Genomic DNA, 18,221 nt, shown 5'->3' on the forward strand with positions numbered 1-18,221 from the left:
TTATAGGAATTCTTTGGGGATGTTACTAGAGTTAGGTGCCTGGTATGAAACCAGGGCTTGCTCTGAAATGGAAAATGGAAAACTTCACTTATCAGTCAACAGAAACCACATCATAGACACCGATGTTAAGAATTGACATGAAGAACTCAAACAAACTGGGGGAAGAGATTAGATACAACTGAATGCAGAGTAGGTAAATTGGAAGACAAGTCTGAGGAAGCCAGCCAGAATGCATAAGAGAGGCTAAAGATTAACGAGTAAACAAACAAAAAAGAAGGATTAAAATACATAGCAAAGGAAAACAAATCTTAAATGTATAATAACAGGAGTTTCAGATGAAGACAGTGAAGAGAATGATGAGGCGATATTTAAAAAAACAAACAGTATACTATGAGACATTATGCCTTAGACAAATAATCATAAGACATCTCAAATGTAGTGGAAAAATATTATCACCTAGATGTGTTATGATGAAGTTCAGAATTTGAAAACCAAAGAGAAAGGAATTTGACACACTGTGAGCATCTCATCAACAACAATGGATTACAGATGACAATAGAGAATTGTCCTCAAATTGGATGAGATGAAAAATAGCTATTACTCTGGAAATCTTTAACCTATTTGATTGCATTAAAATGAGGATGCAATAAAAATATATGTTAAAAAGAATGAGTTCACTGTTCAGAGAACTTCATTGGAAAACTGCTGAAGGTGTAGGCTATTTATTGAAACCATTCACAACATTCATTCTCATTTGTCTCATTTCCCTAGAAAATTCTGTTTGGAACAGAATTTTCCTGACTTCTCATCTTCAAGTACTTGATATCTCTCTTACCTGCTCTGGTGTATTCAATCATTTGTTCACAATTATCCATTTTCTCCCTGCCTTTGACATGCTTTCCTATAAGGAGAAGATATTTTTCCCACTGAATTTGGGATTGGCCAGTTAATTTGCTTTGGCCAATGGTATGTGACATGTCATGGTTTGAATCACATCTGAGCTCATAACGAGCTTGCATGGTTTGGCTCAATTTCTCTTATTCTTTGCCTTCACTCTGATAAGAACATAATCTAGAAAGAAGCTACTTTTTTAGTCTAATGAGAAAACACTGGTGCTTAATGATGAACACCCCAGAGCCCAACAGAACTACACCAAACCAGAGTTCTTGGATAATGTGAGAAGAAATAACGTTTGTGATTACAAATTATTGAGACAGAATTAATTTTTAATGCAATAGAAACTAATAGACAAAATTAGTATGCATTCTATATTATATCTTTCTAGAAGCTAGATTCTGTTACCATCACCACTACAACAAATTATGTGACATTTGTGTTTGAAGAAGCAAATAATATAAAGTAAAACTTGTAGGATGCTAGAAAATGACTGTGCTCTCCTTTGGTGAGCATTTTCATGGGATAATTTGGAAGTTAGAAAATGTACTTAAGAATCCATGCATCCAGAAAAGAGGTTTTAAGAAAGAATGTCTGCTGTGTGAGTTGATTATTATAAGCTGCATTTAATAAGATACTACAAGAAAGAGATGAGTATAGAAAAAAAAATGATCTCTTTCCAACATGAAAGAAAGGAGGGAAAAAATTAAGTTTCATAATTTTTCAGGGCTGAAAATGCAAATTTAAAGGATTCACCGAATAAGTTAGGCTCAGAGCCTTAAGGACAGAAATCCTCATAATGATTGCACAGAATAATTACCGAATTACCATGAGCCATGGGCATTCTTTTCCTTTCAAATAGGGACTTTATTTTTATTATTTTGTCCTTATTTATCCCTGATTATATGTTTAATTTATGGAGGCCAAAAAATTTGTCCTTCTAAATCAATGGTCTCTGGATCAAGAGACACACTCTGATATGACTGTATCACATGATTTTGAAATTTAAGTCTGGTTCCATTGTTTAAAGAGTTTTGATGGTATCAAGGAGGAGATAAATGGGTTTCATTTATTTTTTAATGATTTTATTTATTTATTCATGAGAGAGACACAGAGAGAAGCAGAGTGATAGAGGGAGAAACAGGCTCCCTGTGGGGAGCCTGATGCTGGACTCTATCCACGGACTGGGATCACACCCTGAGCGGAAGGCAGACACTCAACTGCTGAGCACCCAAGCGTCCCAAGAGGTTTTATTTATAAGATGCACACAGGTGTTTGTGACTGGAGGATGGACTGTGAACAGATTGTATTGTTTGTTCACAATGATTAGTTCCTTCCCCTCTTTCCTCATGTTTCCCTGTGGGTGGCAAATATGTCCCCACTACTTTAACCGTGTGCTTTGCCAATGATTTTGCCAACGAATATGCCATATTTGCAGGGAAGCTTTAACTGCACTTCAATGATTTCATTCTATGTTCATGATCTTGCCTCCTCCCAGTGGTTGCTTATTCAGGTCATCATATTCTGGAATGAAAATGCACTTGGATCTGAGCCTATCCCAACAGAGTGATAGTTTAATCATAGTTTTCTTCTGTTTTGTGTGTGTGTTATGTGTGCATGAGCATGGGCATACAAAAAAGGTGGTTTTTATTGAAGCATGGGACACAACCCTTTAGACAGAGCTCCCCTGGGATGGTGAAGAGTGACTCATTATGTGCTTTTTAGTTAGTGAGAGTTAGGGATGGCTTAAGTTTGTAAAAAATTCAGAAGCAAGGCCTGCAGGACCATGAGGAGTTAGCTGCTGTTAAGATGAGGCCACTTACTACTGTCTAGTAAAACTTTAGCCATGAGACCCTTCAGATATATATATCGGTGGGCCATATGTTTGGAGGATGATTGCTAACACAGAAGTTCAGGTAGAGTAGAGATAGATGAGTAAAGATCAAAGAGATTTCCAAAGGGATTTGATATGCTAAAGAAGACTTATGGGATACTGGAGGTCAGGCTAATGTCAAGCTAAGGTTGCTTTTTGCCTCCAGCAAAGTATTAGCCTGAAGGTCACTCTGCCTGCCTCAAGTATATGTCAATGTGCTGCAGTTTGTAAGGATCTTTCATCTTTTCCTACATTTCTTTTGTCTTTGTTTTCTGCATCATTTCCCCTGAACAATTTTTGACCCTTAAATCTTTAAAGTTGCTAAGGGTGGAAGGACTTATCTTCTGTAACTTTGTTCTTGCTAAATGAAGGGTTTAGTGATGTCCCTACCTATGAGTCAACATTGGTCAGCTGGGGACTTACACATGGGTGTTACAGAGGTGGCTAAATCCAAGGTAGACTACATGTATGGATCTCTCTGCACAGAAAGGATCATCTGTCAGCTTGAAGTCATGGCACTGAAGGAGCCTCAGCAGCACCCAGCAGAGAGACATGGGAGAAAACAGCAAAACAGAATTAGAGTAACAAAAAGAAAAAGAAATCCAAATAAGAGTCTTTAGATATTTGACCAAAACTCTCCTCCATTTCAGGAGTTTAGTCATTAAAGGAAAGAGAGGAATCATTTAAAGTGCCAATTTGAGTTTTCATGTCCTTTAGTAACCCTGTCACATTTTTGTGGTATCTGGAGTATATGCAAACACTCTGTTTTAATAACACATAGGTTACTCCTTGAGCTGCAGTGAGACTATCAAGGCAGGACTCAGCCTAGGAGGGCCACCTTTTTAATTCGTGCATGTCAAGCTTAATTAAAGATGGCCACTGTATGCTCAGCTAAAGCCTCAATTTGCAGTTTTACATCAACAAGGTGGCTCCTGGGACCAAAAAAAAAAAAAAAAAAAAAGCTAAGGGATAATACCATTAAAGAAGCCCTCTTTGTTTGATGCCTAACCTTAACAATATCCTCATCATGAGGAATCACTGGCAAGTGGGAGCTGACTTGTCTGAGGATGGGGCATCCCTAGATTCATCATCCAATCCAATCATGAGAAAAATGGGGTCAACTATTATTTTCATAAGTCCATAGCTAACCCCATGAAGTCGGGTATTCTCTAGCTTTTAAGGGGCAATTTTGACATCTTGACTATACAAAATTGGTCAAGGCAATAGCTGAGTTGTACAATTGTTGGGGAATCCATCCCGTTTTCCAGCTGTTCAAATAATATGCCCATGGGGTCCTATTATTATCCCCACAGAGTAATAAGCATGAAGACTGTCTATACATGAGCTACTGTGGCAATTTCTCTGAAGTGTACCTCAAGTTGTGTAGTTAAGGCGAAACATTCAAAGATAATCAAAACTGGAATATAGGAATCGCAAAGGTGTGTTATTGAAACATAATTTTTCTCTCTAAAATTACCCTCATTTCCAGAGATAGCTAAATCAGAGATAGCTAAATTAGCTAAAGCTAATTACAAGACTAATTCTTTGTAAAAACAAGTGGAATTTTAACAAACTTGGCCTAAATATTTACATAAGCTCAGTTAAAATAGTGATTGACCATAAAGATCTTTTAAAATCTGCTGTTCTGGAACTTTTTATAAGGAATCTCAATTGAGGGGATCCCTGATCCCTGGATGGCTCAGCAGTTTAGCACCTGCCTTCAGCCAGGGCATGATCCTGGAGTCCTGGGATCAAGTCCCGCATCAGGCTCACTACATGGAGCCTGCTTCTCCCTCTGCCTGTGTCTCTGCCTCTCTCTCTCCCTCTCTCTCTCTCTCTCTCTGTGTGTGTGTCTCTCATGAAAAAAAAAAAAAGAAGAAGAATATCAATTGAACTTTTAGTACCTTCTTTAGGCCAGAAGCCAAGCTAAATACTGGCTGTCAGACATGCCTGCAATACCTAGGATTTGGGTGAATTCCTCTACTCAAGTCCCCAAATATCCTGAGGCACCTGCACCTGCCAGAAGTGACATTCTTTACTCAACTGGTAAGGCTGTTGAGAATTCTGTAAGCAAGTTTTCAAGCCATTTCCAAGGGCCTTTATGGTTCCATAAAGTCAACCTTGGTTCCTTAAAGCTATCTGGTCATATCTGAGTCTGTGCATGTCTGTCTCAAATATGGCATCCCAGTCAAAACCTTGATAAAACAACCAATGTTTCCAATTGGTGTCCTGTTATAAGGAGAAGAGATTCTTACTGAACTTACACAAATAACTCTGTCATGATAGAAATAGTTAATAGTTAATGACTTGATAGGAGATTGTGAGACTTTGAGTTTCAGAGGGCTCAAGTAGGGAGAAAAGTTAAATGTCTCAATCTGTTCACATATGAATACTTTACCACATTTCTGTTAAGACATAGATATTTTAGGAGAAAATTTATTTTATCTGGAAAAGCAAACGTTAGAGTCACAAGAACTATAATCATCTTCCTCAATTCATTTAGGCCCATGTAACCAACTTTATTCAGGTTGAATGCAGGTTCTAGAAATCCTCACCCAGTTTAGTTTTAGGATTTTAAAATATCATTTTTAAATAACAAATAGCCGTATTTGTTAAAAGTCCTTTTTGTGAATCTGGGGCACCTGGGTGGCTCAGTTAGTTAAGCATCTGACTCTTTGATTTTGGCTCACGTCATTATCATAGGGTAGTGAGATCAAGCCCCACATTGGGCTCTGTGCTCAACAGGGATTTTGCTTGAGATTCTCTCCCTTTGCCCTCTCCCTGTTCATAGACACATATACTCTCTTTCTAAAATAATAAATAAATAAATAAATAAATAAATAAATAAATAAATAAATAAAAATACATTTGTGTGTGTGTGTGTGTGTGTTTATTATTTTTTTATGGGAGTTCGATTTGCCAACATATAGTATAACACCCAGTGCTCATCCTGTCAAGTGCCCCCCTCAGTGCCCGTCACCTAATTAAATAAATCTTTTAAAAAATAGTCCTTTTTATGAATCTCCTTGATGATGAAACATATTTCACAAGAGTATCAGAACAGTAAGTATAAATGACAAAAGACTCAAAAATGGACGTGGTTAGAAATTTGATATGAGAGTTCATTATAATGCATTTGACAAGGACATTCAGTTATATGACACTTCAATCATCAGAATATCAAGTGATGACCTTATACTAGAACATAACACCAAATAAACAAGCCTAATTAGTCAAAGAGACATCATTTACAATTCAAATCCTGAGGAAGTCTGTTAAAACCCTTAGAAAATTTTTAAAGCACATGCCTGAATAGGGTGTCATACCATCGAAGACCTGATAAAGACAAAACATAGAAATTAGCTTTTCTGGGCAGATAAAGAAAAAAAAATGTAAAGAAATTTTGTTTCTTTATCTGTTCTTAGTTTTTCTTATCTGCTCAAAAAATTTCATTATAATGCAATGTAGAATTAAATATTTGCTGTTGTGAGCTACTGAGATATTTTGATGATTAATCACATAAACAGCTAATAAACATGCTATATCTGTTATTTTTAGAATTATCACTGTGTCATATATGTATATATTTTTTTACCATATATATCACTCATTTTCTCTCTCCCTTGTAAAAAAAAATACTCTTGATAAGGATGAGGACTTGTGTCTGTTTTGTTTGCTGTATTCCTATTACCTGAAATTATGCCACTATAAGCTAAGTGACATTTACTGAACAAATTGACAAACCTGGGTTGACCAAGCATTCCATATGGGTGAGTACAAATTCCTAAATAATGAAGAACTTTTAAAGAAAAAAAAATGGAATGTGGCAGAACAACAGATATGAACATCCATTTATTTGATTTAACAAATAGATGAAGTACACTTCACAGAGCACTTAGGAAGCACACCCATGTGTACCCTGGGACCTGATACATGTCCACATGTAGAAAATGGCAGGCACTGTCATGATGGACCATCAGTGTGAAAGTAGATACCTTGATATCCTGAAGTTTTACAAATTGATTAAAGGCTTATATGCTGTTTTGCTTTCAAAGAAATTACAAGAGTATTTCATGGCATTTGTAGATGGAAAGATTCAAGAAACATACATTAAACATAAAATGATCGTGATATTACTACATATACATTATTTAACAAAAGACATAAATTTCAGGAAATGACAAGTTATCTGGTATCTTAAAAACTTTAAGAGTTGTAGGGGTGCCTGAGTGACTCGATTAAGCATCCAACTCTTGATTTTGGCTGAGGTTGGATTTCTGGGTCCTGATATCAAGCCCTCCTTTGGGTTCTACACTCAACCTCAGAGTCTGCTTGAGATTCTCTGTCCTTCCCAGGCCCCTGCACACACTCACATGTTTTCTCTCTCTCTCAAATATATAAGATATTTAAAAAATAATAGTGATACTAATTATATATAATTTATGAGGTTTTGTATCAAAATCAGAAAAGGTAGGAACATATGAAATTATTGAAATAAAAGGAAAGGTCATCTTTACAGAATGAGGATAGAACAGTGATAAACACCCAACTTTCATTCTAGAACAAGTTACCGTTTTTAATAGGACAGAAACAAACAACTTCAATACACTAAGAAAAGAACACTCAAAGTTTCTGATGTAAATATATTTTTGTTGAAATAATTACAAATAAAAACAGACTCCACGATCATGTGTAAAAGGAGATATAGGAAATAAATGAGGAGTTCTAGAAAACTGAAAATGCTTAAATTAAAATCAGTCTTGGAAGCAATGAATATCAAAAGAACCAATAATATTAAAAAAAACTGATCTAAAATAACAAAAGTAGGGAAAAAGAAAAATATATAGTAAACAAGGAGACAGATATGTGGGAGAGGACAGGGAGGGAAATTATGAAATGTGAAGTGGTAGTCATCACTTCCCAACCAATAAGAAATAAATGTTTAGAAAGAAAGCTTTTATGATTGAAACAGAAAATACTCAGGACTCACATTAAAACATCTTAACGTATTCTAATATTAAAACACTATCCAGAACTAAACATATATTGGTAACATATATTAGAAAGATCAAAATAGGGGCCCTTGGGTGGCTCAGCAGTTGAGCATCTGCCTTGGGTTCAGGGTGTGACTCCAGGGTCCTGGGATCGAGTCCACATCCCTCTGCTGTATCTCTGCCTCTCTCTCTGTGTCTCTCATGAATAAACAAAATCTTAACAACAACAAAAAAAGAAAGTCTAAAATAATTATTAAAGTTAGGAGTGAAAGAAAACAACTCATCTAACACCATTAAATCAGTGACTATCCTCATCTCCTCACAATATATGCTGGTGTCAATGTGGAAACGTTGGTTGGTTTGGGGGACGTTTTTATATCACACAATCTCCTATCAAGTCATTAACTACTTCACCCCTCAACAAAACAGAAATTGCTTTTACCATGAAGGATTTTTTTTTTTCAGAGACTCTTTACTGCTACACAATTTGGATAGAATATCCTTCCTAGCTGATGACTAATAAAACAATAGCTAAGGCTGTTCTCTTGCAGTTTATATAAATAAAACCAAAGTTCTTTATTATGAGTGTACTGGGGTTGCACAATTATTAGATGTGATTATATTTCATAAAAGCAGAACTACATAGAAGGCAGTACAATGACTGCTTTGCTTACTAAAGAATTTTAAAAATACCCACATTTTCAAAACAAATATTGAATGACTTGATTTTTTTATACATGATCTATTTTCTAGCAGGTATTGTTTAAATCAGCTCTTTCATTATGTCAATTAGTTCTATGATCATATCTAGGACATTAAATTTTTAAGTGTATAAGTACGTTGTACCTATGTAGTATATGTGGGATATATAGAAATATATCTATCATCTCTCTCTCTCTATATATATATATATATACAGAGAAAAATAATAATATATAATAAATAATATAGTGATATAGTGATAATATATTATAATAAATTATATTAAAATATATCATTATATTATATATTATTACATAATATATAATATTATTTTATATATAATATATTATTATATAATCTATTTCTGAGAATTGAATACATGATCTCTCTGACTCTCTCTGATTATCACTAATACATAAATGGAATGGACAGACGCCCCATACGACATAGGTTTGTTACACAGTCGCACAAAATGTGGGAGCAAATACGTGTATATGCTTAGATGCGTGTCTGAAAGTGCACCGAGGTTTTCATCCTTTTTCATCCTCTTGCAAATGTGTAACGTTACATAGCATATAACCTTTTTATGAACTTGAGCAGAGTACTCTGAGGTATATTTTGGCAGCCATAGAGGTGCTGATTAGGCTGTGCTATAAATTATCCAAGAGGGTTATTCTTTTTTCCCAGAGGGAGTAATTACAGAGTGAAAATAATACGAAAGGCAAAAGATCATTCACCATGTATTCCAAGATTCTAGGAGTTATGACCTTCGTTAATCTTATTTAGATAAAAGTGCATTTTTTTCCTAAATAGTAAACTGACTCCTATCCAGTTGAGGCTGTTAGTCAAAGATTTACATCTTAATTCGGACCCTTTAAAGTTTCTCCCAAGTGTTCTTCAAGTCTATAAAGAAGGCCAATTCTCATAAATAACAGGTAAATAAAGGTTCATATGCAATTATTATTATTCAAGGATGATAATACCTAATAATTCATGGGCTGTTGGCTCTCAGCTTTCAGAATTCTTTTTTTTTTTTTTTTTTTTTTTTTTTAGCTTTCAGAATTCTTAAAGGTAATTCTATATGTTAGATGCCTTTGTAAGCGGTATTTGCATTTTTGTTAAAATTAGTATTTAGAGGAAGGATTTCTGATATTTTTCTTATTTTAGGATAATTCAATCTATTTATCCCGTGGTTAATTACACAATACTAAAAAATGTGACACGTAAAGTTATTATGTTGAATTAAAGTTACAACGGTACATGTGAATGTAGAGTTTATGGTAAACTCAAAAATTAATAAAACACTTAAGCATTAAATGTATACTAGACCCTTTAAAAGGACCCTGGTCCCAAAGATCTTGGTTTCTGTAAAATTGTTTAATTTCTGGCAAGACTGTTTTTGATATTCTTTGTGATCTTTATTATCAGAGACATCCATCCAAAAGTCATTGACTTAATCTCCATTTATCCTAATTCTAATTTCCTCTCCTGTTAATTCCATAATTCTCTCACTAAAATATCACCTTTTACACACACACACACACACACACACACACATAGAGAGATTTTATTTTCCAAATTGCTAGTATTTTATTCATTCTCTTTATTGATTCATCTTTTGATGGCAACTTGGCAACTTGAGTCGTTTCCATATCTCGGCCTTGTGAATAATGCTACAATGAACATGGTAATGTAGAAATTTCTTGGAGATTCTAATTTCAGTTCTTTGAGATATGTACCCAGCAGTAGAATCGCTGGATCCTATAGTAGTTCTTTTCTTTTTTTTTTTTTTAAGATTTTTGAGGAAGCTCCAAACTTTTTCATAGCTGCTGCACCATTTTACCTCCCCAGCAACAGTATACAGGGTTCCAATTTCTCCACAAGACCACTGACATTTTTTTTTATCTTTTGTGTTTTGATAGTAGTCATTCCACCAGGAATGAGGTGATCTCTAAATGTAGTTTCGATTTTCATTTCCTTGATAATTAATGATGTTGAACATCTTTTTTATACAATTGTTGGCGATTTGTAGGTCTTCTTTGGAGAAATGTCTTCTTAAATCTTTTGCCAGTTTTATAATTGGGCTTATTTATTTATTTATTTTTTATTTACTTTTTTGCTATTGACTTTAAATTCTTTACATATTATGGAGATGAACCCCTTATCAGAGTTATGGTTTGCAAGTATATTCTCCCATTCTTAGGCTCCCTTTTCATTCTGTTGATTGTCTCCTATGCAGTACAGTAGTTTTTTTAGTTTGGTATAGATCCACTCATCCATTTTTGCTTTTGGTGTCTGAGGTTTTTTTTTTTTTTTAAGATTATATTTATTTATTCATGAGAGAGACAGAGAGAGAGAGAGAGGCAGAGACACAGGCAGAGGGAGAAGCAGGCTCCAGGCAGGGAGCCCGACATGAGACTCGATCCTGAGACCACGGATCATGCCCGGAGCCAGGGGCAGGTGCTCAACCACTGAGCCACCCAGTCATCCCACAATGCCTGAGTTTTTGATGTCACATCCAAAAAACAATTGCAAGCTAATGTCAAGAAGATTTTCCCTATGTTTTCTTTTAGGAATTTTATATTTTCGAGCCTTACATTTAAGTTGTTTCACTTTGAGTTATATATATATATATATATATATATATATATATATATACTGTAATGTAGAGGTCCAATTTCAGGTTTTGTTTTTTTGTTGTTGTTTTTTTGTTTTTTTGCATATGCATATCCACTTTTCCCAATACCATTTGATGAAGAAACTGTTTTTCCCATTGTTTACTCTTGAAACTCTTACCAACATTCTACTGCCCTTGCAAGGTTGGGTTTACTTCTGGGCTCTCTATTCTGTTCCATTGGGCCATATGTCTGTCTTTATGCTGTGGCATACTGTTTTAATTACTGTAGCCTTGTAATATATTTTAAAATCAGGAAGCTTGAAGCTTTTAGTTTTGTTCTTTTTTTCTCAAATGTTTCATTGATTCTGCATCGTTGGAGTTCCATATTCTGAGATATTAAGTCTATTTCAGTGAAAAAGCACCATCAGAATTGTGCTTGCAATGCATAGCATTGACCTAGTCGATGGCTGTAAGTAGTATGGACCTTTTAACAATATTAAGTCTTTCAATCCTTAAACATAGGATGTCTTTCCTTTATTCACATCTCCTTTAATTTCTTTCATCGATGTTTTGAATTTTCTAGCACACAGTCACTTCACCTCATGGGTTAAGTTTCTTTTTTTAGTGTGTTATTCTTTTTAATGCTATTGCAAGCTGGACCGTTCTCTGAATTTCCTTTTGGATGGTTTATTAGTGTAAAGAGACACAGCTGATTTTTGTATTTTGATTTTGTATCCCATAACTCTACTGAATTTGTTTATTCTAATACTATTTTTTTAACTCTTTAAGGATTTCTACCTATGAGATCTTGACATCTGCTAACAGATAATATTGCTTCTTCCTCTGTAACTGGATTCCTCTTTTTTTTTTTCTCTTTCTAACTTTTCTGGGTAGAACTTCCCAGTACTGTTTTGATTAGAAGTGGAAATACTGGGCATTCTTGTCTTCATCCAGATCTTAGAAGGAAGCTTTGTAATTTTCCATCATTGGGTATGATTTTTAAGCTATGAGCTTGAGCTTATTGTTATGGGCTTTATTATGTTCAGGCACCATTCTTCTATACCTATTTTTAAATAAATAAATATGTATATATTTAAATATATATATATATGGCATATATTTTGGTATTTTATATATGTAAAATAGATATATAAATACATATAATATAATATATATATAATATATTTGGCATGTGTTTTCCTAAGGAGCCTCACCGTATTTATTCTCCTGGAATTTATAGCAGTTTTTAGGGCCTGGCTCTTGATTCAGTCCTTGGAAGTTCTAAAAAATATCCTAAATGTCTTTTGATTTATAAATAAATCTTATCAGCTATTTCTAGTTATTAGGTGACTTTTTTTTTAAAGATTTTATTTATTCATGAGAGACACACAGAGAGAGAGAGAGAGAGAGAGAGAGGCAGAGACACAGGCAGAGGGAGAAGCAGGCTCCATACAGGGGGCCTGATTTGGGACTTGATACAGGGTCTCCAGGATCATGCCCTGGGCCAAAGCTGGGGCTAAACCGCTGAGCCACCCAGGCTGCCCATTAGGTGACATGTTAAATGTAATTTACAACTCAAAAATTTTCAACTTTATGGAAGTGTGTAAGTTGAAATACTAATATGCTCTTATTTGTCTAATGGGGCATAATGAATGGGAAAGACGTAATATACTTGCAATTCTTAGAATGTATCAATAAGTATTAGTATCCTCTTCCAGGGGTATGGTTTCTCTTATAAGATGGGACCTAGATGTTTCCTGGGACTTGAGTCATTTATGACCAACTTACACAGTTTTTTGCAACTTTCTTTGTAAAAACAACTGACTTTGTAACATTACCACCAAAATAATTCTGTGATTTGCTTATTTGTCTCTGTGAACTGAGACTTCTTTTGTTTACAAATGTGTTATCAGCTGAGAGTCCTTTGGGAGGCTTACAAATTTGTGGAAAGTTGAGCTGCAACTTAGAGACTTTAGCAACCAGAAGCTTGGCATCCTATCCTTTCTACTTCAGGCAAAAAAAAAAAAGGAGACATATGTTGTAATTTATTTCTCTCTCTCTCTCTCTCTCTCTTTCTTTCCTTTACAGAACAATGTCCTATTTTATACATAACTGCCTGGGAACATTTTGATAATTACAGAGATTCTAAAAGTTATGGCTTTTTTTCCTGATACCAGATTTGTGCCGAGATTAGGTACTTCAACATGAATTTTGGAAACAGGACTTTCGTCAGAAGCCCCTCCCAACATTTCATAGCTTTGCCACCAAAGAGAGACTCGAGTTCTTTCCTAGTTCCAGTTCCAACATTATGGGGAATATACTCTCTTTGGATCATTGTGAATCAACTGCCTACCCTTTCACAAATCAACTTCAAGCAGAAAGGTGGAGTCTTGTAGAAATTGGGGCCCCATACCCTTCAGAGGTCAATTAAATATATCAAGATGGGTAGAATGTTTAGCAATGTGACAAATCCTGATAAAAATACATGATTAAGGTTAGGGGAACATGTGTTTCCCAGAGGAGGTCTACCCAGGAAATGCTAAGTTTGTGAGGACCGGTGAACTAAAAATTAATGTCAGGTAACATCACAAATGTTAATCACAGAGAACTGAGAAAAATCTCTGTTGAGTAATGAATAAACACAGATATATAAATCAATCTTTAGTATCCACATATAGCACTTTAAAACATACAATTGTATCTTTAGAATAAATCTGAGTAATCCATATATGTACCAGGTATATTAATTTAAAAAATATTATCATACCATATCTAACAAAATTCTGGTTTAGGAAATTATTTTCATGCAGGTTCCACATTCACTTATCTATATAGTCTAATTGTATCCATGCATAGTGTTAAATCACCATTTAGTCTTGGTTGAAATTCTTATACAATTACACTTTAATTCAAGGTTCCTGCTACGTATGTTTTTATTTGAGAATTTCTATGATAAATAAATTGTTTTAATAGATATGTTCCTAATTTGTCAGTAAAATACTTGGTAATGAACATTTATGCTTCTTAATATGTATTTCACAACTTTCTATAAGGGAAGATTTATGAGCTCTCTCTGAATTTAGTATCAGAACAAACTGATTTTTTTTAAAATTGTTCAATGTAAACATATAGTATCAGGACATGCCGAAAAATATATTTCTGCATATGAGGTCTTGAGATTTATATAATCAACAGTATTTTAATATATATAGTCTAAAAATTAACTCAAACACAAATACTACATCATCTTATGAAGTCATTATATTTATCTTTCTCATTCTTTAATTTTGTCATTATTTTTTATTAATTTTATTTTTTAATTTTTAAATAAATTTATTTTTATTGGTGTTCAATTTGTCAACATACAGAATAACACCCAGTGCTCATCCCGTCAAGTGCCCCCCTCAGTGCCAGTCACCCAGTCACCCCCATCCCCCGCCCACCTCCCCTTCCACCACCCCTAGTTTGTTTCCCAGAGTTAGGAGTCTTTCAGATTCCGTCTCCCTTTCTGATATTTCCCACTTATTTTTTCTCTTTTCCCCTTTATTCCCTTTCTCTATTTTTTATATTCCCCAAGTGAATGAGACCATATAATGTTTGTCCTTCTCCGATTGACTTATTTCACTCAGCATAATACCCTCCAGTTCCATCCACGTCGAAGCAAATGGTGGGTATTTGTCTTTTCTAATGGCTGTGGAATATTCCATTGTAAACATAAACCACATCTTCTTTTTATTAATTTTAATAATTTTATTTTATTTATAACTTTATTATATAAAACCACTTCAAAATCTTTCCAGAAGCTGACCTAGAATACATGTTAATTAAATGCATAAATACATTTACTGTCTCTTTTTGTCAGGAACCTATACATTTTACTAAACTTAAGTTTGTTGATTGGAATAATAATCATATTTACAAATATTCTATATTCTTTTATCTATTATCAATTTGAATTTTAAATTTTGAATTTCAAGCTTTTGAACTCATATTTTTAATTTCACATGCTTCTTGGAAGGAGAAATGCATTGGGTATTACACTAATACTTAAGTAATTTAGTTTTTGCTTAACATAAGAATGCAAATTTGCTCTCCCTTATCTTTTTTTCTATTGCTGAGGGATATTGAGCTAATAAAATACTTTATATTAAGATATCTACAATTTTTTTCATGTAGGTTATTTTACATATATTTTAAAGTGTATGTTAGTCTCGTATTTCACTACTAATCAATTTACTAATATTTAAAATAGAAAGCACATCCATTTTATATACTACTTAATATGATGTTCATTTGAATGCGTGGTCTAACCATTTTCATGTATTTTTCTTGCAAAACTATTTTTTGTGAACTATACTATCATCAAATAATTTTAATATGAAATCTTTTTCAGAGCATTATCAGCTGTATGTTCCTGAATCAGCTCAAGTTGGTTCAGCTGTTGGGAAAATCAAAGCAAACGATGCAGACACTGGTTCAAATGCTGACATGACTTACTCCATCATTAATGGTGATGGTATTGGAATATTCTCCATATCCACCGACAAAGAGACCAGAGAAGGGATCCTTTCTTTAAAAAAGGTAAAAAGAACATACTTTTCTCTGATTTAGGCAATTTACCCATTTTTCCATGAATGATCCATGTTGGTATGAACAATCCATATTGTCAGCTCACTAAAATGATAAAATATTTCCTTTTTTATTGGCTATGTCTACTATTTTGGAGCTGCTCTTAGAAAAAAAAAATATATATATATATTGTGGGAAGATCTAACGTAGAGTATACCATGAATGTGCCCACCATTTTTGTTTCCAGATAACAGCTTCATCATGACTGCCAGTTCTGTTAGTGCCATTCTTCTATGTTGTACTAACCTAAGTAACATTAAGAGTTTTTCTAACTAGCGTAAAAATCTTTATCATGTTAGCTAACACTCACTGGGAGACAAGGTTTTGTTTGACAATCATGGATTCATCAATATAGCTTTAGTGGAACTATTAACCCCCTGACTCTTTTTATTGTGAAGAATTTGTTAGTGGACTAAATCTATCTATCATTTTTTTTTATTTTAGGAGTACAATATTTTTATGTCCTTATGAAAATTAAATGGAACATAGAAAATTATCAACAAAGGATTTAAATATGTCTCCTAATGCAGTGTGCCTTAAATGTTGAATAATTTCAGCTTGGAAATCTAGTAACATTCAGATCCCTGGGCTTTACTTTTTACTTTTTTTTTTTTTTTTCTCAGAAGACTGAAGTGGGCCTGAAGAATTGGCCTTTCTTAACAAAAACTCCAGATGATTCTACTGTAGGATATATTCAAAATACAGGCTGAGAAATTTTATTCTGATGTGCTCCTGTAGATGTTGAAATAATCTGTCATCTATCTATCATCTATCTACATAATTATTTATTTGTGTGTTTTGTATATATTTTTCTATTTGATCTATATAAAATTGTATTAATTCTTCCAATATCATTTTATGTTGATTACAATTGAGGCTTAACTTGTTTTTGAGTTCCTTCAAAAGGGACCTGCAAAGTAGATTTTAGAGGGTGTAAATAGTTACAGAACAGTAGTCATCACTAACCTATGAAAAATATTGGTGTCTTCACCTAAAATACTTTTCATTTTAATCTATCTTTCCTGAAATTTTAATGAGAAATGTTATAAAACAAATAAATGAGAGGGGCACCTGGGTAGCTTCATAGGTTTAGCATCTGGCTTTGGCTCAGGTCCTGATCTTAGGGTCCTGGGATGGAGCCTCATGCTCACTGGGGAGTTTGCTTGTCCCTCTCCCTCTGCTCATGCTCTCTCTCTCTCTCTCTTTTTCTCTCTCTCTCTCTCAAATAAATAAATAAATAAATAAATAAATAAATAAAATCTTAAAAAAACAAAACCAAAAACAAATAAATGAGAACATTATAAAATTAGGATTTTAATTATAAGTGGAGAGACTGAATGTGTTTCTATGCAGATGACTAAAAGGTCAATAGAGACAAAAACTGAGCAAACGAAAGAAAGGATGAATGATATAAAAAGATAGACTAGGGTAGAGATAACCCTGAATAGGATTTGGTCATAAGTGAAAAGGAATAACCCATGATGATCTGACTCCTTCCCTGAGAATCAAACAAGAGTGCAAAGTAAATGGTTGCAGATAAGTTTGTAATGCTCCAGCTGGTGTGGGGAAGTGGGAGAGGGGAGCAGCTCTTGCCTATTGAGCACTATGGTCTTTATAAAGTAGGAAGTTACAGCATATTTGCAAAATGTTAGGGTGATGGATGGTTTGACTACACGAAGGATCTGAAATGCAAGTATATATCATGGGAGTAAGAACAATGGGGATTTTAGCATCCCACATGGCCTCAGTTAATTTGATGATGTCTGCAAAAAAACAAAGGCAAAACAGCTTATGTGCATATGTGAGAACATATATTTAATTAACATACAATCATTACTTTCAAGATGAGAATTGTTTCAGTTGTGTAAATGGTAGTGTGATATACTCAAAATAATCTCCACAATTAACGAGTTCAAATTGTCTTCCAGTTTTTCCGTGAATTTATGTTTTAATCCAGTTTGCACTTCTTCCAAAATGCGTTCCTGTTTGCGTCCATCTAACTTTTCAGTCCTTCAGATTAAGATTATTAATCTGAGTGACTTTATTTTGCTACATATCGTGCGTAGCAAATAATTGCATTTTGAAGAATACACTCTGAAACTCAGTGCATTTTAACTCTTTTTTTTTTTTTTTTTTTTTGCATTTTAACTTTTAAGAGGTGGCAGGAAACGGATCAAAAGGTCCTTTAAAATCTGTCCTTTACTTAATCTCTGAGGCAGCTCACCTTAGGCAGCAAGGCACGACTGCTAATCTCCCCAAAGATCAAACTCAGCACTGCTTTCTAAATCGGCTTGCGGAGCACCTGCTCATTCCTGTCCTTATGATTCCTTTATCAGAAAATTGCCAAGTTGAATTCACCGGTCCATGGTGAGGTACATTGTAAATACACTCTGATAACTTTCATTCTTTGTTTAATGGAGCCTGACTGGGTGGAAATGGTGGAAAAAAAGATAAGGATGAATGCAAGTTGATGCACTCATTCCTCTGGAAGAAACCTCTGTTCCTGGGAATT

The 18,221-nt window shown here is 34.2% G+C and overlaps 1 protein-coding gene across 8 annotated transcripts in view; it reads left to right on the forward strand.

The window, feature by feature from the left end:
• CDH18 (cadherin 18) overlaps window positions 1-18,221 on the forward strand; it is a 943,171-nt gene that overhangs the window by 834,838 nt on the left and 90,112 nt on the right. For all 8 annotated transcript variants that reach the window (XM_072825036.1, XM_072825037.1, XM_072825038.1 and 5 more), the window contains one exon: window positions 15,474-15,661. In XM_072825036.1, coding sequence (XP_072681137.1) covers window positions 15,474-15,661 — 188 coding nt within the window. The remainder of the gene's footprint in view (window positions 1-15,473; window positions 15,662-18,221) is intronic.

This window comes from Canis lupus, chromosome 4 (genome assembly GCF_048164855.1).
Source record: "Canis lupus baileyi chromosome 4, mCanLup2.hap1, whole genome shotgun sequence".
In the NCBI taxonomy this organism is placed as follows: Eukaryota; Metazoa; Chordata; class Mammalia; order Carnivora; family Canidae; genus Canis; species Canis lupus.